The 23,859-nt window shown below is 37.8% G+C and overlaps 1 protein-coding gene across 2 annotated transcripts in view; it reads left to right on the plus strand.

Moving 5' to 3' along the window:
* XPO4 (exportin 4) overlaps positions 1–23,859 on the plus strand; it is an 81,083-nt gene that overhangs the window by 20,276 nt on the left and 36,948 nt on the right. For both annotated transcript variants that reach the window (XM_027652616.1, XM_027652626.1), the window contains exons 2-6: positions 766–871; positions 3,663–3,804; positions 4,062–4,200; positions 15,853–15,969; positions 16,752–16,905. In XM_027652616.1, coding sequence (XP_027508417.1) covers positions 766–871; positions 3,663–3,804; positions 4,062–4,200; positions 15,853–15,969; positions 16,752–16,905 — 658 coding nt within the window. The remainder of the gene's footprint in view (positions 1–765; positions 872–3,662; positions 3,805–4,061; positions 4,201–15,852; positions 15,970–16,751; positions 16,906–23,859) is intronic.

A 23,859-nucleotide genomic window follows, 5' to 3' on the forward strand; every position in this document is an offset into this window, starting at 1 on the left:
ACTCTCACCTGTGCTCTGTAGGCACCTCGCAGTGGTCTAGGTTATTGTGTAGTTTTATGCTTTACCTGGAGCTGATTTTCAGGTAGAAACCACCATGGAGCTGCCTTTCAGCAGCAGAGCAGCAGGTATTACCTGAGCAGCCAAGGTACCCAGGATGTAAGGGGATGGGTGTAAGCAGCTGGGGAACCACTATAGCCATCCCCAGATAGGCTCACCTGTCTCTTCAATTGCACTCAAGTCTTCAGGATGTCAACTTCAACATTAAACACTAGAGGGTAGTATGTTACTGACAATACTTTATTTTTGAATGTATTTGTAGTGATTTTTTAATCCCTTGAATTTATTACACAATTAAATATTTTAAAACAAATGTAGAACTAAAGAAAAAACAGTGCTTTGCTCCCGAGACTGAGCATGTGCAGCAGCATTTAGTGGTGTGCAGTAATATTTTTGGTTTGAGTAGAAAAATGGGTTGAATTTAGATCGACTTTTAGCTTTCTTCAGAAGCATCGTTAGGAACACTATATTTAGAATTATTCACTCTCTGCTTGATGTCTCAATATTCACACTTACATACATGTAATGTAAATACACAGTGGTATATAAGAAGAGGCTATGACTGAGAAAGAGCAAGTAGTTTTGCCTGGAGATACTTGGTTTTGATGTTTAACAAGGCAACATTTCTAAGTTCATGACAATTGCTCTTACTATATTTACAATCAGGATGGGGTTTCAGTGCTTGAATAACTTTTTTTTTTTTTCTAGGCACCACCTTCCATGGTCAATAATGAACAACGCCAACATGCTGAGCACATATTCTTATCATTTAGAAAATCAAAATCACCATTTGCTGTTTGCAAACACATTTTGGGTAAGTTTTAATAAATGAAGTTAAATATGTACACACTTTTATAATTGGAACTGTGCTGTTCTTCTGCAGCTGGGAGTATGAACATCAGTTTTGATTTTGATGAGGGGTACTTTTTGATGAAGGGTGAAGCCTATTGCTGCCTTTTTTCGATTTATGTCCAACTGTTTTGTTAAAGAAAAATAGAAAAGTTTCTGTCCACCTGGTAAAAGCAGGTGATTTGAAATTGTGTGATTATACCTGTGGAAGAGGAAAGAGATAGGCAGATATCACCCTTTATCAGAAATTTCTTTGATTTTAATGGAAATGCTGTAAATGTGGTTGTGTTAACAAGTCTTTAAGAATAAATCTGTTTTTACAGGTGCTATAGAGACTTATTAGAGTTGGGCAGCTAAATAATCTGAAAATTACAGGAGCAGTAAGGATGTAGCAAGCACCATTGTAGTAACCAGATGGTGAGTGTTGAGGGCAGGCAACAGGGAGGTTTCGGTGAAAGCTGACTCTGAGCCCCGATGAGGGAAACCTAGAAGTTTATGTAAAAGAACACATGCCAAAACCACAAAAAGCAACTTTTCTTTCAAAGCATTTGCCAGAATGAGCAGAGAAATATTAGAATTCTGTTTAAAATATTATTATTTTCATACTTCATTCATTCCACAGTATATTTTTAACAGTTATTTCTAAATTTACTGGATTGAGACTTACAATTCATGAATATTATGATGTCAATATTGCAGGCCTACTACCGTATTTTTTAATTATACTGTGATATATAGAGCAGGGTGTGCTTCTTTTCCTACACCCACTTCCCAACCAAAATGTTTTTCTACAAATGGATTTCTTCTGGTTTTAGCATATTATAGGAGTACTTCATCTGGCCCTGAAGACTGCAGTCACACTTTTTGCTTTATGGGTCAGCAAAATAGAGGCTATTTATTTTCACAGCTTGGGAGTTGAAAAGGGAGAGGCAGGGATTATGAAATCAGGAACTAGAGAATGGAGACAAGCTGTTCATGACGAAGAATAAAAGAGGAAGTGTAGTGAAGGAATATGTACTGATCAGGATGGGCAGGAACCAGAGCAACAAAGTAGATGGCTTTAAAAAGAAACAGAAAAAAATGGTCAAGGCAGGAACTGGAATGGATGTAGAGAGAGATAAAAAGGATGTTGATGTCATTCGTGGAAAGAGGAGTGTGTGAATGATACAGGGAGAATAATGGAGATGATGAGCATAAGGAAAAGGGGAACAGCCTGTTCTGTTTCTTTAAAAACCTGGACTTGAACCCAGGAAGCACTAGGGTCTAAGTTCTTCTGCTGTAAGCTTATAGCTAACTGTTCAACTTACTGCCAAAGCCTGCCCTTCCTTTCTTTAGTAACTTCATGTAGAGGGTGACAGTGCTCTGGCTAGTTACAAGCTTACCCTGGGGCTGGAGATCTGTGCTGTTAATGATTCCAGTTGTGCATCTGCAGTTCTTGACACAAAAGAGAAATTCCGTCGTTTTTTATTTGCGTTCTCTGTTTTGTGTGAGCTTTGTACAGTTAGAAAAGCCAAAGACCTGGAAGTTGACAAATGCCAGCATTAAAATTCCCATGCAGAAATAACTCAGTTCGTTTTTATGTGTGTGTTAGACATACACGTTAATCTTTTACTTAAATGGTTATTTAGTTTTCCAAATTAAGCTAAGTTGATTTTAAGGTGGTTTATTTTGATTTGAGCATATTTATCTGTGTGGGTTTAGATTTGGAGCCTGATTAAATAACATAAAAATACCGTAGCAAATTAACTACCATCTTGGATGTAGAACTTGCATGTAATGGAAATTTATATTATAAACTTACTTGTATGTAATTGGAGGAAGAAAGTTTGTTTTGTAGTAGTTTAAAACCCTTCATCTCATGACCGATGTTTTTTCAAACAGACTCAGTTTTTCTAGACCTGGTGGGTCACCCACTATAGCTCAAACTCTGCTTCTTGTTTGGGAATTTTATTTCACCATTTCACCCTGTGGCTACACCCTTTCTTAATGTTCTTTTTGTGTTTTCTGCAGAGCTCAGAATGTTTTGAAACTGGCTTTTGAGATACTACCTGCTATTTCCAAGTTAAATTTTTTAAAAGCAAAGTAACAACAACAACAACAAAGTCTCTGTAGCTTTCTATTATAATAGGAATTATATTCATATTCTGGCATTTCTCTTTAAATTGTACTTTGTAATCACCAAACTGTTACCTTTCTCCAGAACATATTTTTATACTTTCTGTAGTGCATCTGTACACCTAGTAATCCCATAATCAGATAATAAGGACTAGTGATTCCTACACTGTGGTCAGAAGTTATGTTTTGATTACCCTAAGATAAATATGGAAGCTTTAACATGATGTAGAAAACTTCAAATACTAGTCTGTAACATTTTTACTTGGATGATTAAACACAAATATTATCTTTAAGTGTAAGCAGACTTGTTTCTCTTTATGTCAGCTTAGTCACTTTTATTATTTAAGATGTTGGGACTAAATCATCTTGTTTATTTTGTTCCCCAGTTGTGTTAGCATTCTTATTCCTGATCTTTGAACCAGCCTTGTAGCATAGACGACTTTTCTCTTAAGTCACTAGCTTGAATAATATTGGACAGCTTAATAATTGGGTTATTTCTCCTCCTTGGTTTTTATAGCAACAAAATCCCATTTATTAATAAATAATAGTAAATTCCATTAGTTTTCTTTTGTTGGAAATACATTCAAGCTGAATATGTACATGTCTTCTAATACTCAAGTTACCTTTGTTTTTCCCCACAGAAACTAGTAAAGTAGACTATGTCCTTTTTCAAGCTGCTACAGCGATAATGGAAGCAGTTGTAAGAGAATGGATTCTCTTGGAAAAAACTAGCATTGAGTCACTGCGAACATTCCTTCTAACCTATGTCTTACAAAGGCCTAAGTGAGTATCGAAAATATACTTCTGAACTTGTAGGATCCTGCATAAAGTCTGGGTTATCCTTTTTGTTTCCTAAGGTAGTGGTGGAAGACCATCATAACAATAATTTGTCTTCCATTCTTAGCGGTTAACTTCTGTAGAGTTGTCAGCTTTCCCTTATGAATTCACACAAAATATTTGAAAAAGAAATGTATTTAAAGTTTATTGAGCATTGATGTCCAGAATTATGTGCAAATATGTTTGTGCAATGTTGTTTGCAGCCTTCAAAAGTACGTTCGGGAGCAGATTTTATTAGCAGTAGCGGTGATAGTGAAACGGGGATCATTAGACAAATCAATCGACTGCAAAAGCATTTTTCACGAAGTCAGCCAGTTGATCAGCAGTGGTAACCCCACTGTGGTAAGTATTTATTTTTTTCCTTCAAAATGTAAGCAATCTGTATCAGCAGTTTAAGTTGTTATATACTTAGTGACTATAAAATATTTTACACTTCTCTTATCCAATTAGTAGTTGATAGCTATTTAGCAATCATTTACCAAGTTGGAGATTTTTTTTTTTTAATGTTTTGAGACTAGGGTTAGTATGTGTAGTTCTTTGGTTCACAATTAGACCATATTTTTTAGGGAGTAAGTTTTTCTGAATAGCTGCTTTAAATGCCATAGTTGTGGGTTGATGGTTTGTTTTGGCTGGTTTTTTTGGTGTGGATTTGGAATTTATTTATTTATTTATTTATTTTTTATTCCTCTGGTTTTCTTTAATCAAATAATAAGATCTAAAAAGGATTTTCCTTTAGCTGGGAGGTTCTCTGCACACTGTTCCCCTTCCATCTGTGCAGTGCTGCACTCTTCCTGTGGCTCAGCTGTTGGAACAGACTATCGAGCAAGAGGCATAGGCCTCTGCTGTTCTCTGGGAGGCTAGTAGGTGGAGAGAAAGGGGTGTGAGGAAGTAAAATGTGGAATGGAAATACAAAACTTATTCTCAATTTAATGTCATACTACTAGGGGTAAGTGTTACCTTCGATACTGAGCTCAAAGTGGAAACAAGGTGTCCAATATCTATCTATGCATTTAGTGAAATTCCGTTTGCTATGCCAGAGGATAAGTTTAGAATAGGTCATAATAGAGGCATGTAACTAGAGATTAAAGAGAGGTGATTTTTTTCTCCTACCAAAAGAAAATCAAAGAGTATGTAGATCCCATGCTGAAACTTTAACTGAAGCTTTTCTCAAACAAAAATCTTGAGGGAACTGTCTCATAACACTGCTGAGCATTCAGAGCAGCAGTTGTACTAGATGGTGAGCAGCAAATGTTTAACTCTGAAAATTCAATCAAAGTGTGCTAGAAGTAACGCAGCTCTTCATAGTCCTAAAAATAGTGTATCACCTCTGAGCACAAGTAATATCCCTCCTGGGTATGGAAATTTCATTTATTCTTATAAACCTTAATTTCAGTTATTTACCTTAAGGAGACCATTTTAGCCTTTTCGTTGTACATAATTTGGATAGAAATCTGTATTTGCTTAGCACGACTGAGTTAATGCTTTTTTCCAGGGAACATAGTCCTGTTATTGAAATGGAGTTTTACAGTTGAGGTTTTCAAGTTTTATGCACAACACTGTGTATGCTCATGTAGTTTATAGGATTTTTCAGTAAAAATAGAAAAGTATAGTAAATAGAAACCTGGATGTTGACAGAGAAGTCCTCTTTGAACTAACTCTTGCACGATTCAATTTCTGTGGTTGTATTCTGTGCATGCACTGGTGTACAGACACTGACCACAGCATACAGCAAGCTAAGGCTGCCTGCTCCAAGTGTATCATCCCAGGCATGCTGCAGAACAGCACATCACAGAGGAGCCTTGTCTGGGGGAAATGGGCAATGTTTCACTCTTCTCCAAGTTCATCTCACTGCCAAGTTGGGCTTAGTTTTATATTTCCCTTTATCCACCTCTCTTCACAAGTATTACTTTCTCCATAGTTTTTCCAAAGTATTAGTGCTCAAGTTGTAAGAATGGTGTTGAAAATGTCTAGGGTATATAATGTTGTCTTCTATTCTGGTATACTAATATGACTTACTAGCAGAAAATGACATGTGATGCTGCTGGAACATTTTTTCTGTGTGGCACCAGATACAGTAGTTAGTTTTTGGCAAACTGGTTATAAGCACATGCTCCCATATATATATGAAGGTTTACATTATAAACCAATTCTTATTCATAAAAATGTTCTTGTAATCTTCTGAAACTTTGCTGCAGGAGAGATTCTGGTACAGGTGCAGCTTCATGTGGCCCAGGACTGGTGTATGCAGTAATAAGCAGCAATAAAATGGAGTGTTAGCACAGTACCTGCCACAACTGCATTCTGAATGGGGTCAGGGCATGTCTCCTGCATAAATATATAACAACTTTGAAAGGTAGTATGAAATAATTCATACAATGAATTATCCATGTATCTTTTCAAATATGGCTAGGTGACTTTTTTCTTTACTGGTGTCCCTGTATCGTCCAGCAGTGCTCATCTGTGTGAGACCTCAGTAGTGCAGTTGCCTTGCTGCCATGTGGAGTCTCAGCTGAGGGTGCTTCAGGGTATGGTGTGAAGCTGAGGGAACGGTGCTGCTCTCAAGATCCAAGATGTGCGGTCAGGACAGTGCCATGAACTGTCACGGGTGTTTCTGGAGATGTGTTTATATTAGTTATTTATAAAAACAGGTCCTCATCCAAGTTAGGGAGGAGGCTAGGGATATAGATGTTGGGAGAGATCAGCAGATGTTTTCCAGCCTTCCATGCCTCCCTATGGAAGGAGTAATCCAATTTTTTTGATGTCTTTCCTGTAGAGTGATGTGCACTCTTGCGTCCATATAAACTCAAGTTTCAGAAGTCTGTGATACCTTTGTGACTATAAATTCTTTGTCAATTCTCTTGGTCACCTTTTGTATCCCTCCCAGACTTCTGCTCCATGTTTCCTCTGGCCTTCTGCCTGAGGTTCACTCCAGCAGCTGAGAAATAACAGATGGAGTCAGCAGCAGGTCACTTCTTACTTAAAAATGTTTAAAGCTCTCAAATGAGAGCTATCAGCAGCTCTTACTTGCTGATAATGGCTTTCTACAGCAGTTTGTAAGTCAGAGGAAGTCCTTTTTAAAAAATTAGTGTTCTCTTGCCTGCTTCCTGCTTACTTTTTCCACTCTTGTTGGCTTTGAAGCTTCTTGACCCTTCTTTGCCTTGCAAGAATAAAGTAGATACTTAATCTTTTCCATTCTGTGCAGCCCTCCACCCAGTTTCTGTCAGACATCTGTACTAGCTTTGTGATCACTAGACAGTCCTGGTCCGTGAAATCTTTCGGACTCTTCAGCAATGTCTTGTCAGGATGACATCTTTATAGGTGGAATAATAAGGAGGGCAGTGAATGTAGAAGGTACTGTCTGTTGTGTGTGTCCTTTTGCAGGATTTGATATGCTTAATACCTTAATATTAGTTAAAAATATCTTTAGAGATGGATGTATTTTGAGGATGGAACTTGAAGGGATGTTGTGGCAAACTGACATGTGAGCAAGACTGATGGATAAACTGTTGAGAATGAAAAGATGAAAAGGAAATTAGAAGGAAGAGAAGGCGAGGAATAGTGACGAGAGGAAGAAAGTGGTCAGGAGATGAAAAAGATGGTTTTAGTATTGAGTAATCTTTTAATAGTGGAACACAGTGTACATATGAGGGAAATAACAGGGCACTAGGGAAAGGTTATACTACAGGGATGGGAAGGATGCATGGTTAGAGCCAGCTTTTGAACCTGGAGTACTGGCTTCTGCTGCTGGTTCTCTGCCATTTGGTCCTTTACGAATCTAATGGAAGAAACCTTTTCTGAGAACAGAAAGTGAACTTTGAATCTGGCTTCTTATTTATTAGAACTGAGTTTAGGTAGTAGTCCTCTGGGAGGACAAGGATTAGCTTTGGAGTTCTTGGTTTTGTTTCTCCTGGCTCCTCCTGTAACATTGGTAAAAGCCATCCTCCTGCTTATGAAGGAGAGTATGTAATCTCCCTTCAATAGCAATTTCAGAATCTCTTTTCAAAAATCTTCAACTTTAGGGGACCAAGCTTCTGGCAGCAGACACAGTATCATGAGCCAATCTTAAAATGCTAAATACATGTTTTCTATCACTGATTTCAAGATTTTGGAGAATTTTGTGGGCCAAGTTTTTCTCAACTACAAATGCCTTCAATTTCTTGACCTTTTCTTTTTGTGTTAGAGTATTCTGCTTTTGCATAGCAGAGAGATTTCATTTGTCCTTCATCCCTGCCAGAAAGACAGGAATCCTGGCAGCTAAGGTGACTGATTCCCAGGAGGAGGATCTCATCTGCATATGAACACAGTCAGATGGACTTTGTTTAAAACTGGACTGGGATATGGGTCACACCTCGATTTCTTCCAGAATGTGTAGGCAGATGCAGAGGGTCCAGGTGCTGTAGACCTGACATGGGACTGGGAAGCAACGGAAGCTGTGCTTTTTAATATCTACAATGCATACAGTAGAATGTATTCTAATACAAAGCTCCATATCTGAAGCCTACATTTTTTTCTGTATGTGGAAGGAGACTTGTCAAAACTTACTGGAAGAGCTCTGGATTCCTGACAGTTCCTTCTCTTTTAAAGTTTTTAAATCTGTTGTTCTGTTTCTCAATGTGATAGTTGGGCTATAGAAAAGATCCAGATGCTTCAGTGTACCTAAAGCTTCTGGGGGATGTGCTATGAATGGATTTCATATGAGCAGTGGGAAATATTACTAAGAAAAACTCTAGACATTAATCTTCATTGAGATTATTCTATCCATTATAATGACTACGTGGATAACTAGTTATATTTATTTAGCATTTACTGTTCTTATTTCTATTCTTTAAAAGGAATAGCCCTGTCTAGCTGCTGTCTCGTGGTAGGGTAGGAGTTGGAGAGGTTCTCCTGACTTCGACGTTTTAACAAAAACATATGTACTATCCCCTACCCCAGGCTGTATCTTCTGGTCTAATAAAATTGTTACCTTGTCCTATGAACCTCACTGGCCTCAAGATGTTGAGTATAAAAACCAGATTGTAAACCAGGATATTTAAGCTGTTTCTTCCTACTGACAAGTGCTCTATGAAGGCCTAAGTTAGTGTGTTTAAAGGTTGGTTTGGGAATTTCAGGGATCCAGAAACTATTCCAAGTATGAGGTTAAAACTTGGTAGTAGGAATGTAAGAGAACTTTAAAACTTAAGTATTTTTTTTGTAGTTATATTAACAAGGGTGGTTTTTGCAGTTTTCAGATTTTTCTGTTGAAAGAGAGCCTGCTTTAGGAGAGATGCAATACAGCAAGACTCCAGCTTAGTTGCTTAATAACTTTTAACATTAGAAATTGATAGCTCCCAGTATTGCAATTTACACTAGAGCCACAGTTTCAAAGACAGGGTTGGGAAGTGAGAAAATGTGTTACAGTGGAGAGATGGGCATCCTCTGTTTTATGCGTGGCATCCAGGACTCCTTATTTCCTCAATTTTGCCATCTCATGAGGTGTGTGCCTGTGGAGTCCCTCACCTGTGACATAGAAGGACATTATGGCTTTCTATGTGTTACACCTGTATTTCTTTTCTTACTGTGGTGATACAAATAAACAGACTTGAGGGGGAAAGGTTTCTTGAAGATGTTTGTTGACCTGAGCTGCTTGGTCTTAAGTTCCTCTTTCTCTCGGAGGTATCACCCTTCAGATAGATGTGTTCAGTAATAAACTGGATCTTTGTGGGAGTCTGCTTAAAAGCACCCAGCCTTCTCCTTCACAACCTCTTATTTTTTTCTCTGGGCAGATCTGCTGTGGAGCACTCATTTGGCATATCTGGCAGTATGGCAGGCAGAGGTGGGCACAAAAGACCAGGAATGAGTACTGGGAAAAGGGGGGGAGGGACGACACCTGCCTATCAAAGAGCACTTGTTAGGATAGTGTATATTTAAAGCTGGGTGATACTGAAGGCAAACTGCATGGTTAGTCTTACTGTTTGTTATTTCGAATTTAATTGAAAGTCTGATATTTGTTCATGCACCTGTTGTGGGAGTGAAGATTCAACTGGTGCCTTTCAGATAAAAACCTGGAGAGGGATATGTTACCTCTAGATAAACGATTTTCAAACCTTCGCTTTTTTAATGAGATTACTTTTTTTTTCACTCCTCCTGATTTCTGCTTCACAGCTTCACCTGTCTCTAGAGAAACAAAGAAAAGCATGTTTTGCACCCTATGCTCCAGCAAACTCTGTCTGAACCTCTTCCATTATAAGTAGAGGCTGCTACTTCCCCTCTCTCTTTGGCCAAAGCTTGCATGCTTCACATGCCACAAGATCATCTTCCTCTGGCCCCAGTGATTTGCAGAGGAATTGATTTTCTCTATCTCACCTCACCCTTGGGGCTTCCCCTTAGTTTGTCTGGTTCTCCTCAACGAAGGGAAGCAAGGTCTCACCTGTTGTGCTGCTGTAGCTGTGGTGTGTTAACCTGACACTGGTCAATTGTCTTAGCACAGTGGCAGAGAGGGAATGAGAGGAAAGGAGTGTGCTGCCCAGCCAGTCCCTTACTGCTGACAGCACAGAACTGCAGCTGTGGATCCTATTCCTATCATCCTGTCCGTCCTCTACAGCTTATTTCCACCAGTTGGCTCATTTGGGAAGGAACAGATAGAATTTAGTGCTTGCTTACCTTTCTTCAGAATATATTCTGGTTTTCTTTGGTGAAGAACCACTACTTCAGTTCCTGGGTCCCCCACTCACTTTGCAATACTCAGAAGGTGAAAAGCTGGAGTGGCCCCAGTTATTCCGTATATGTCTTTTCTGGTATTTCTTTTGGCCCTATGGCCATCCTGTTAAACTTTCCATTTGTAGTTGCAGCTTACATTGGAGATTTAGATACTCTGAAAATGTTAGCAAATACAGCTGTGCTTATTCAAGGAAGTTAGGAAAGAAGTATATTACTGCCTTTATAAAGAAAGCCTTGCTTTAAACAACTTATTTGGTAAAATTGCTTTGGACACGTTCTCATTACAGAATTCCATCATCTAGGAGCAGCACAGCAAATTCTAGTAAATCCAATAGATTTTTTTCGATTTTTTTGTTTTTTTAAATTCTTCCTACTCTTGTGCAAGTTAAATATAGATAGTTTAGGGATATTATTAAATATAAAGCCAATTCTCTTTGATTTCAGTAACAGAGTTTGCATTGTACAGGTGGAGACAAAAAGTCCTCTAAATGCATATTCAGGCTGGCAGTGATCTAATGTAACAGGGTAGATACTATGTTTTCTATGAAGGCAAGACCTTCATTCTTTCAAATACGCTTACAACTTTTTTTGTAGGTATAAATAACACTTGAAGAGGGCATCACATGATAGCTTAGGTTTTGCAGTAAAATAAATTATTTAATCAAACCTCTGTGTATCTCTGCTCTGAATTTTAGAACAGAGGAAGCTGTTTTGGTGTTGTAGTTCATTTGGCTTTGTTGGCTTTTCTGCCTCAGAGCTGGTGTACCACATGTCCATTTTTTCCTAAGCTGTATTTGAACTCTTCTCCCCTTCAGATGCTTTGTAACCTAACTACCCTCAAATGAAGCAGTTCATTTATTCCATGAGCAGCGCAGGCACAAGTGTGAAATCCCTTCAAACATTATGGGTTTAACTTTTTTTATAGGGGGCATTCCATTCGGAGGAATAAGTTGCATTTACCTTTTGCATCTAAGTTTTATGAATGATATATAAATGTTTACTGTTAAAATGGTGCACAGTCTTTCTGTAGTGTCTGTTTCATTAGCGTAATTTAAAAAGAAAACCACTAAAATGATGTTACCGCTGGGTGTCTGATTGCCAAGTTAATCTCTTATCACAAGTCCCATTGATCTTCTGTTTGAGCAGCTGAGAGTCTATTTTATGTATAGTGATCTTTCATAAAGTTTATTCCTGGTAATAAAGCTAACTGGGGTGAGTGCCAAGCTATTCTCAGAGGCAATCCACTCTCAACAAGAGGAGGATTTTATTTTGTTAGATGGGGTTATTGTTTGGGTATGTACTTGTGGCAGAACTGGTGAAATTGCTAGCGAGTGAGTCAAACTGGGTTCAGAGGTGTACTCTTACTGGTATGAAGTTAATGGCATTACTGCACAATAGACATTCAGATCTGGCTTTTAATATGATGCCTAGAGTCACGTGCATTTTCTACTTATTACTATGTGGTATTACTAACTTGGATCATTGATCTCCTCTGTGGTGTGGCAAAAACCTTTATAAAAGAACCCAAAACCCCACCACAAAACAACAGAAAAAGCACTCCACCCTATAATTGGATATGTATTAGTTGCATTCAATTTTCTTATGTGTAAGAGGAAGTAGTTTTAGTTCACAGAGAACACCAGTACTGGTTTCTCTGAAATTATGTTGTTTTTCAGATTTTTTAAATCTTTCTTCTAATAGTATTTGTGTTGATGTTGTTAGTGTCCTCACACCAAACATACCTGTAAATTAAAAAAATATAATTCAAAATATTAGTAGTTAACTTTACTGAGTAAAGTTACTTTATGAAAAGTCAAATTTTATTTTTAGTAAAGTGTACTTAGGCTATATTCCAGAGTTTCTGAAGTATTACTTTGTATTCAGGAGAGTTTAATAGATGGCAGGGCACATGTTCCTTTAAGCCAATAGTTAGTTGATATTCCTGCAGCTGTATGCCACTTTTGGGAAGCCAGTGGTAGTTTCATATAGCTCTATGCAAGTGCTTGACATTGCAAGGACTGGTTACAGGTCCTGTGGTCTGTCTTGTTCAGCTCTTGTTTAAAAGCTGAACTCATGGGGGCTGGCACCTGCCTTCTAGGAAACCAGTCTCAAGCTATCTTGTCTCAGCCTGTTGTTGCAGGAAATTTTAAATTACTGGCCGATATCTTCTCCTCCTGCTCTGGTGACCTGGATATACTGGAGTTCTTACAATTACTCATGGATGCAAGGGGTAAATGCAGGTGCAGATGGTGACAGGATCACAGGGGTGTGCACATATTACACACAGCACCCTTGAGATGGTAGGGGAATGGGGCAGGATTTGCAGCCCAGGTATTGAAATACCAAGCTGAGGAAGTAGATGGCATGCTGGGTCCTCAGTAGGAGGGAAGAGAGCAGAGGGATGCATTGTGCCCTGGTGTATGCCATGAACTAGGATGCTGGAGGGAATAAATTATGTAAATCTTTAGTAACTTCTGTCATGCTCAAAGCAGGTAGTGATGTCTCAGAACTACCTGAAATAGCTCTCATTGAAATTAGGGAGACAGATCACCGCTCAAACTGCTTTATTGGGCTCTTAGCAGATTCAGTCAGCCTAGCTGCATCCATTGCTCTTTCCACCTTCCAAGAGATGTGTTTACCATCAGTCATAAAATTTAACCTTCCATATAATTTCTTCTTGGAATCAGGAGAAAAGCACACAAAAAAACTGGAACACACTTGTATCATTCAGTAACAGATTACTCTCCAAAGAGAAAGGATACATTATTATATACATATAAACAGACTGGAGAAAAAGGAAGGAGAAAATGTCTATTATTTTAACTAATATTAACTGTTTGTAATCATGGTGGGAACAGACATTGTTTTCCTCTTACTCCTTATCTGTCATTCGAAGTTATGATTTATTTTCCAATAATTGGCAAGTGATAGGTGGTCTGCTTTGCTGCCCTGCTTGTCCTATGGTGGTCTGGATGGTGGCTTGGTGTGAAGATCTTTGCATGGTAACACAGAAGCAGCTTAGCTTTACCCAGGCCATTGGAGCCACTGATACTGCTTGTTAATCAGGGTGTATTATAGAGCATCAAAGTGTACAGATTTGTAATTGCAACTAATGATGTCCTTATGTCATGGATGCTTTGAGCTGAAAAATGTGAGTGTGTCAGTAATTTAAGCATCAAATAAAAGCCTGTATTTTAAACTATTTAGAGAGTCTTGTAAGACCTCTGAATCTCCTGGCACATAATGAAATTGAACAATGTTCTCTGTCAGCTTTGCATTATTTTTTTAAAAACATGTATTTTTATCTGAAGCATTGTTCTAAAGTCAAACTTCAAGTGTTTTTAGGTTGTTGGTTGGTTGGTTGGTTGGGTTTTTTAACCCAGGTTAATTCTTTTCATATGGAACTTCTAATGTTGCATTTAAAACTCAATGCTAGTCTACACTGATTTTCATTTTTTTTAATATTAGATCAAATCAGGATTTCCTCTACAGAAAAAATATTTATTGTATGAATACCTTACACATAAATTTGGTAATAAAATATTGAAATGTTTGAGTTAATTAGAAATACTTCTAGTATAGAACTGACAAAGTTGAACTTTTACTAGAATAGTTTAAAATGTAATGCTGTTTTTCACTGGCTGAACATTGCTTTTGTCATATGTGTCATTTGACAGAGGTGACTGTAGATGAGAAATAGTCCACTTGAAATAAACAGTTATTTCTTTAAAATGTAAAACTTGTACTTAGCAACTGATCAACAATATACTGTCTCCTGTACTGATACAGCTTTATTGCATAGAAGAGAAAACCCATATATTATCGTGAAGCCACTATGTTTGATCTGTCTGGGACTTATTTAGCAAGTAAGAATGTTAATTTAGTGTATACTGGCTAAGATAACTAGTTGTCTGGGGGGGTCAAGGTACTGACTTCAGAGGCATTTCTGAACAAAGATGTTGCAGTTGGTGGGTGGATGGCACTGGTCTCAGCTGTTGTATGAGCTTGCATAAATAGTATCATCTCCACTTTAATCTTTCGGGTGTTCAGAGGTAGTGTGCATATTTCTGTTTAACCCCTGGACACTTGCTGGCATGCATGACCCTTTAACAATTCCTATCCCTCTGTCCATCCCTAGCACCTTGGCTCCAAACAGTCTGGGAGGATAGCCAGTAATTGTGAAGTTTTTTGTTAAGAACATCTCTTTAACAAAAAGATGTTTTCATTTCACTGGTATACACTTTCTATTGTGCTTGTTAAAGTAGTGTATGGCACACTTCTGAAGTACTACTTGCATCTTCAGTGAGCAATACTTACTCCCTTTTGTGTGCAAAGATGGGTTAACAGATATTAAAACCAATGATGATGGTTTCTGGCCTTTGGCATCAGGAAAAAAGCCTTTTTTTTAATATATTTAAAAAAACAGCAACAAAGGCTGGAGCCATGTGTTTCATAAAGAAGGTTGACTTTTAAGTTGTGTTTTAGGATAGGCATTTGACTTACCTTACCTTAAATTTTGAGAATGAAAAGGATACTTAAACCTTCAGCCTTCATGAATCTGTCTCTGTGAAATTAACATGCCTTTTTCTCACTGATTTTTGTATTGCTTCAGAGACGTTGTTTTACAAGAGTAGTCTTAAAGGTTATTTCTGAAGCTTGTGGATATTGTGCTTTGGAGGGAGGTATCAAAGACCTTTCAAAAATCAAGGTTTCTGTGGATTCCTCTTAATTTTTTTTGATGAGGGAGAGGGAAAAGATGTAGATGGTGTATTATTGCAAGTGTTGCTTTTGACAAACTTCTGTCACTTCTGGTGCTATAAATTTAATCATGATCAAATACCAACATGGTAAGTGTAGCAAATGCAAAGAAGGGCCAAAACAAACTTCAAAGTGATGTGACATGAACTATTAGATCAATTGAAATAAGTAGAAAGAATCTTCCCTGAAACTAATACCTGTAAAGCCTTGTGCACAGGGAGAGAAAGTAAACAACAAGGCTGGAAAATGGTTTGCAATAAGTTGGTTTCTGTTTTGTAGTGAAGACTGCACAGGTGCCAGCTTTGATATTGCTCAAATAATCGAGTTTCTTTTGTGTAAGATGGAGCCCTGATGATTCTGGAGATGGTTCATCCAAGGATCTATATTCCTGAAATTTTGACTTGTTTAGTTTGTGTTAGAAGGAACGGAAGCAATAGTCATATTAAAATGCTAATAAAAAAATTGAAGGACACTGTAGGTGCTATTACATTATTGGACATCTTTTAGTTATATTATTCCCCCTTATTTTTTTTATAGCAAACTTTGGCCTGTTCCATTCTAACGGCGTTGTTGAGCGAGTTCTCAAGTTCAAGTAAAACCAGCAACATTGGACTAAGCATGGAGTTCCATGGTAACTGTAAACGTATATTTCAGGTAAACTAGTTCTGTATTGATATATGATACCTCTCTTTCTAAAATTTAAACATTGAGAAGCAGAAGTACTTTCCTGTGCCAGGTGCATTCAAGTGCACTGTGTCTTTAAAAGCATTTATTAGAACAAATACTACAAAGGCAGATACTGGCTACTTCAGGAAAATTGATGATGTATTTTTAAAAAACTTGTATCAAGAAGGTGCAATCCCTTTGTGCCCATTTCCTGAATGTAGAGCTACAGATCTTTATGCGGTTGGGCTCTTTAATTCCTTGGCTACCAATTGCAAACAAAACGAATACTCTGTGGAACAATGATAGTCTTAAATATAGCTTTGGTTTAAAGCCAAGGAGAGCTATGTATGTATTTAAAAATATTATTGCAGATGGTGTAGTCTGGTTGTCTCAGATGTATTGTTTGGTCAGTCAGAAATGTTTTTGTGAAGCCATTGCTTTAAACTGACTGTTGTGGAACAACTTACCAACTTTTTTTCATGCCAAAGACCAACTCTTTTCCACCAGTTATTTAAAAACATATTGTTTTTTAATCTTTTAACAACTGGCATTTATGTGAAGATTTTTTTCATAGTCTTTGCAAATGTAATCAATTGATTTTGGCAAAAGGAGGGGATTCTCACTGACAACTTCATAATATTTTCTGTATTGTAATGAAAAATAGGGTGAAACCAGAAAATTATTTTCTCTTTAGAAAAAATATTTCTTTTTAATCAGCATTTTAATTAATGACTGAGATACTCAATATATTGTGTTCGTCCTGACTATAGGAGGACGATCTGCGGCAGATCTTCATGCTCACGGTAGAGGTACTTCAGGAATTCAGCAGACGTGAAAACCTCAATGCTCAGATGTCTTCAGTGTTTCAGCGTTATCTTGCACTAGCCAATCAGGTCTTAAGCTGGAACTTCCTTCCTCCAAATTATATCCTTTTTATGTCAGGACCTTTGTTTCTGTTGACTTGGGTCACTTCCTACTGCGTGAGAAGTAAAGTCTTTGAGAGGAGAGAAAAAAGTAAAACTTTATAAACCTTATATTTAGTCCTTGATTTATATTTTCATCCATTTGTGCTTTTGGTCACCACCATGCTTGCTAACAGAAGCTGCTGTTGCTCTTCATTAAAGTTTTAAAGTATTTTGCATAAAAGACAAAACAAACAGAGCAGCCCTGTTACAGGTTCATGGTCTGTCTGGTTTGGTTCAGGGTTGAGGAAATGTGTAATATGCTGCTTTAGTGTAGAACCATATGGTGAAAAGTCCAAATTCTGTTTAATTTTTATGCAGAGATCTGGTCTGTCCTACTTTTCTCCCTCAGAAGAGAAAGGGGCAGGCAAATGTCCGATCATCTAGGAACATGCATGCTCAACCACCTCCCCATAGAAGAGCATGGTCATATACTAGAACATAAAATAGATTCTCTTCAGTCTGAAAAAAAATGTTTGATAGCTGAGAGAAGAAATGGCATCTCCTTTTTATGCAGGTGTTTCCACTGCTTCCATTTTGACATTTTTGTGATGTGTGCTGATTATTAGTCCAGAGAAATGTGGAGTTGGACAGTAGAGGAGGAAATGGGAATCAGAAGGAGAAAGGGTCTTAGTGAGGGAGAGAAGGAAAAAGATACAAAAATGTTCAGTCCAAAAAATGGGCTAGATGAATATTGTAGAAATATTCAATTACACTCTGTATTTAATAGAGGTTTAAGACAGTGTATATAGTAAATCATTATAGTACCTCTTTTAATAGCCAGACTGTCTTTAAGAAGCTCGACAAACCTTGCAAGAGGCAAATTTTTGATCTGTTTTATCAACTTTTTTATTAAAATGTTTGAAATTGCTACCAAGTTATACATACTGCAGAAATCTTGATGTTGCCTTCAAATACACTGTGAGGGATTTTATTTGCTTTCCTAGTGTGGAAGTCAGAAGGTGATATCTCTGAGGTTTTGTTTTCTTTGAGTCTGTTCATTATACTGCAGACAGCAAAAGTAAATTTATTTGAAACTGGATATTCCTTAGTTTACATCTGTAAAGCAGAATACCAGTTATATTGGCTATATGGAAGGTGCCATGGATTAAAAGTAAATACCCCGCTTCTGTTTGTCCCTGAAGTGATTTGGCAGGGGTTCAGAGAGGAATTTAGTTCATGTGCCTACAAGATGGACACTGTAGTCAAATAATTGCACCTTATGAAAGTTTTTGGAAGTGGATTTGGGATTTGTAAGAATTCAAATCATGTGTGAACACTTCTTCTAAGCTGTAATCTTGAGTAGAAGGGAAATGCTTTTGTGTTGTGCAGTGGTGATTCCCTCTGAATTTTAGTCTTGCTCTGTACAAACCTCTGATGTAGTCCTAAATACTGATCTTGTTACAGTTTGATGTGAAGGCTATAGTTCTTCATGAGCTCTTTATCCCAGGCTAAGGTTTGTAGTGGTGGAACTAAATAGATACAAGTAAGATGGTGAGCCTTGGGAGTTCTAGCTTTTCTTTATACATCCGTATAAATGAAGTTGATTTAGTCTGTAGATAGATGCTACTAAAGAAGTGTTAATAGAAATAGCAATGCAAGCCATACTGCTTCTTAAGGTTAACAATGTTTTCTGCTACTTGGTCTACTTTAGATACTACAGTTGTTAGACAAATTCTGGCCATTTCTGGAGATTGGATGGACCTTTAGTGTGAACCACAAGTGCTCTTAATGGGTCTATTTCAAATATTTTCATAATTTCTGATCCGTTTGATACCATCTTTTTGTTTTCTACCACTGGATGTTTCATTTTGCAGTAAGAATTATAGCAGAGCTTGGGTCTTCCTGCTCTATGTAGCAACCTGTTTTCACAGAAGTTGAAATGTCCTCAATCATCCTTGAGAAATGTGGGTCTCAGCTGCCAAAGATTCAATACCTGTTGGGGTTTACAGCACCATGTTGATTGTATTGTGGCGTAAATCTCTCTTCTTCAAGAAGACTGGTTTAAAAGTAACTTAATTGTTAGCTCATGGGCAGTGAAACTTAACTTGGCTGTAGTTTCTAAATACATAGCACATTACATGAGAATGTAAGAATTGCTGTGTTGATTGACTGCTTGGCATCCTTTTGGTATCCTCTTTCCAAATCTTGACAGTACATGTGCTGAAGCCATGGGAATAAATTTAATACTCAAAAGCGTGGAGTAAATCGATCCATTGTATCCTCAGATGTATCTTTTTCCTTTAGTTGGTATTTCCCCTGGCAAGATAGTATTAATTCTCAGTATTCCCTGCAGCGTCACAGTAATCTGCAGTATATTTGTGTAATCTTTAGTAAGATTCTTGTACCTTCAAAAAAGGGAAGTAACATAAATATGCATTAACTGTACAGTGACCATTGCAAGAGGCAGGTTATTTAAATCTCCAAGTCTGACAATTGCATCAAAACATAGCACTTCTGAAGGGTTCTGTGCTGTTATGGGACAAGTGTTATAGGATAAGTGTTGCTTTGTTAAATGCAGTCTTGGACAGTGCTGCCACCAGTCCTGACAGAAGAGTTGTAGTAAGTCTGTATTGTCAATTGCCACCAGGAAAGACAAATTCTGAAATGGCCACCTCATCGGAGCTACAAAAAAAGAGAGACTGGAGTCTACCTACTTTCAAATTGGAACTCAGTAATTTTAAGGTGTCTTTGGATGTAGTGCCTGCAATAGGAAGGACACGGCACAGTGACCTTGGAGGCCTCCCTTTGGTCATCTGCAATTTCTCCCATTTCATTTTCTGGCAATCATCTACTGTTATTTTTATGTGCTGCCTTGAGATACTAGTTCACCCGGTGTTTGCGGCTGATTCAGAGATAGTCTGTTGTGGCATGTTGACTTCTGTACAGTTTCATTTTTCAGTGCTGTTACAGTACTGTTAAATATTGTTTAATCAAATAGAACTAGTTTTAACTGCATCTTTTCTTAAATGAATGTTTTTACTAATTAAGGAAGTGCAGGTGATCAGTATTAAGAGGTACAGCCCTCTCCTTTACAAGACTGCCTTCATCTATTGCACTAGATAGAAGTTCAAGCTCACTCCTAGTACATTGTGAGTACCCTAAGTCTCTAGTTGAGGAGCTGAACGTTGCTGGGTTTTAATGCACCTTGGCACGAACATGTATGTCCTGTGAAGTCAGGATGTAATTATAAATTATATTACTTTACCTCCAGAGGTGTTTCTCCCATCTTCTTGATTTTGGGATTTCTCTGTTCTTGGCAGCCACATTCTAATGCGCTTTGGATGAATGTCTTCAAATGGAAAAGTTCTTCAGAAGACCATAAGATTTTTGTCCAGCTGTCTCCCATCTACAGACAGGTGTCTGTTATCTGTCATTAGGAGCTGTCATGGAAGTACTTATCCCTTGTTCTTTAATGTCTGGGTCATAGTACATAAAGAGAAGCTTGAGCTTTAGTTCTTGTTTTGGATTTGGTGCCTTTACTTGTTTGGAGGCAAGCTGGCAAATTTTCAAATAAATGTAGAATAGGGGATTTAAAATGCAGGTTATGTAAACCTAATGAGTTGCACTGTGCTAATATGCATCATTACTGTTCCACTGAAGTTGATGGTGCAATGGCAGTTGTATGAACTGACTAAAGCTTTTGTCTGATCTGAACATTTTTGTGTGTGTTCCTTGGCCACACAGTTAAAGGAAGAAAGCTTTTCATATCTCTGTTTTGAAAATGTCTTTTAAACCTCAAGCCAGAATGAGACACCTGTCTGGGAGATTCTGTGAACCATACCGTTCTGCAGACTTTCAAGATCTGAACTCAGTCCAACCCAGATTGGAAGCATCTGTTGCACATAATGGAAGTGCATGAAAACCACACAGAATGCTCCAGAAAACTTGAGATTTTGTTTTGGGAAATGATTCAAGTTGGCATTGCTGCTGAAAAAGCACCCTGCCTTATCACCTCCCATGAGCATGATACTGAGCAGGGAACCACCTGGCATGGGGGTGTTTTTTAATCGGGTCATGGACCCCAGCTTGATTTGCTGCATAGCTACAGAAAGGATTCAACCTGTACCAAAGAGTTACAACACAGATTTCTTCAGCAGCACAGCTGCTTTTCGTAGGCCTTGTTTTTAGCAACCTGGAATTATCCTGAATTTACTACAACAGCCTGTCCTTATCTGAAAAATGAAGGGTTGGGGCATTGTCCTGTCTATTGTTTGGGATATAAAGAAAAATTCAGTGTAACTGAAATAGCTGTGTTTATGAAAGTGCAAAAGAGAACTGCATTTTACTTTTGTTAGTCTTACCACTTTTAGGTGAAAACTGACCTGGCTTTGAAATCCTTGATGTTTATAAATTATTTCTAGGGTACTACATGTTTTCTTGGCAATCCTTTCTAGCAACTTTTTAAGACAACATTGGGCAAAACCAGTAAGATTGACGGATCCCCTGAATTTGATCACAATTGCACTAAAGATACTTATATTGATACTGAACTTTTTAACTACTAGTCTTTCATCATTTAGGTTTTCCTGAATGAATTTTGAAATCAGGTTGCAATGTAAGAGCATCTTAGTAATCACCGTTTTTATGAAGGGGAGCTGATGTTCTGCTCGCTTGCCCCAGTAGTTTAAGTTTCCAGTTTTTTAAAGATAGTCATCAGCATCCTGGATGGCAGCCACTATGACTTGTAAGCCGCATCTGCATGGCAACTACTTGTGCATAGGTGCTTTAAATGCAAGTTAGGCTTGAGGTGATTAGCTTGCATACCATTAGCTGTATAACCATAGCAGCAGAATGTACCAGGAATTGGAGAATCCACTTGGGTGGTCGTGAGCCTTGGTACTGGAATGGCTAAACTGCTAGAGACTCTGGGATCGACCAGGTTTAAAATTAGCTTGGGTGTTCCTACACTTCCTCCCTCTGTTGCTGCAATCTGAGTCCAGTGTCTCCAACACAAAATACTGTTTCATTCTCATGATAGTTAAGAATACTTGTGTTTAATAATTAATTATTTAAACATATGTTCCTTGTCCTGGTTGCTGCATGTATTTGCTGAGAGTGTAAGGTATGGAAAGGTCTGTGAGGAATTTCTCCATAGGGGGCAGCAAGCTTCTGCATCAGTTTTAGGCAGTTGCTCCTTGGACTCATCCATGTTCTTGGCTGACTAGCTAGAAAGGCAGAGGAGGTCTTAAAAGTCCGAATAGAATCAGTATGTTAACAGTGTATGGCAGATCTCCAAGCACTTACCTTTCTAATGCAGTTTTTTAATTGTAAAATACAAGTCTGAGTCTGGCACAAAGCTGTCCAGAAATATTTCAAACAACAAAGGTAAAGTGATTAAAATAACTTTTAAGAAAGATATTTGGACCTTAGCACTCCAGGAGCTTTTCATCCATTTCTGAGATGTTCCTCACTCCTGTGGACAGATTTGTGAATGGGGTTCTAGCAGGAGAAATCTCAGCTTTGATTATTGAGTTCCAAACTTACTGCTTTGTGGAAGAACAAGACTTGCCTCTCTTAGGAAAAAGGCTGTGGGGTCTATTCTCAGATACTGGAATTTGTAGCAAGTACTGAAGTGAAACATTATAATCCCTCATGGCTGCCTTAGGATATGAAATATTTTGATATGCATCTTCACCGATCAGACCCTTCCTGGGACAGAGGCTAAGAGTGGGAGGAAAACTCCACATTTGCTGGTCTTTTATTTTCTTTTTCTTAATATGTTTCTCCAAGAAGCACATAAAACCTCGAACTTTGTTTTCTAAATTAGTTTTAAAAATTTGTAAGTTTAAAAAGACTACTCGTGTTTTTCCAACTCATGAAACAAAACCAAACATAATGTCTACATGCATAAATTTAGCAAAGATAAAAGAAAATCTCTCTTTAAGCATTGTGGTCTTCTCCTTTTCCTCTCTAGACACTAATAGTGAGCATATGAGCCTTATCATACATGAAGGCATCTAGTTATATTCTTATGCTTTTCAAAAACATTTGGTTCACGTTACTGAATAATCTGTTCTGATTCATGCAGAAGATTCTACTCTCTGAAGGAATCAGTGCCCTAAGCCTTGCAAAATGGGTGAAACTTTGACATGCTTCTGGTAGCTGTTTCCTAGCCTGAATTTCCATGTCATTCAATGTGAATTGTAGTAAGAGTTAATAATTCCTCAGTTGAACTAGGAATGTTAGAAGCATTTGTATTATTACCAGAAGTGGTTTACAAATGTTTTACGTTTTAGAAACAAATAGAAAACCCCCCGAACTCTCCAGGATGTCACAGTAGACTGATCTACGCTTATCATAAATCTCTATTAAAAGTCTAAATCATAAGTCTAAGCTTGAGTGCTTAGGAAAAAAGTGTTGTTCTAGTACTGTACTTTTTGTTTCTTCATAAGTATTGAGAAGTAAATTAATTTTGGATGATGAAGACTGCATTTGTCCCGTGTAACCCATGTACTAGGTAATTAGTGCCATTTTTTTCAGATTTGGCATAACTAGACTGCTGCTAATAAGGCTGAACCATAGCACAGTATGAACTGGGGTATTTCTTGGCAGCAAACATCTCCACAGCCAACTTCTGGTAGTGTTTGCATACATTTAGTATGTGATGGAAAATGGGTTCAAATCTCCGTTGATAGGTGGAGGCATAATTTGTGATGTTCAGTGAACAGATATTTTACCCACAAATCTCCTATTGTCAGATGTGTCATCAGTCCATTAGCGTGAGAAACAGGACTAAAAATAACAGGATAGGGCTGCTAAATAGTGAACCTTGTTAAAATAGTGACAGCAAACTAGCCCGTCTTTCATTCCACATGAAAAGTGTTTTGTAGCTGATCCCCTCTGTGGGCTCAACCTAGCAAAGAACAAATTTATTTTAAGAGATCGATATTGTATCTGTGATTGTTTTCTGATA

Source organism: Corapipo altera, unplaced genomic scaffold (assembly GCF_003945725.1).
Source record: "Corapipo altera isolate COAL_440 unplaced genomic scaffold, ASM394572v1 0, whole genome shotgun sequence".
NCBI classification, from domain to species: domain Eukaryota; kingdom Metazoa; phylum Chordata; class Aves; order Passeriformes; family Pipridae; genus Corapipo; species Corapipo altera.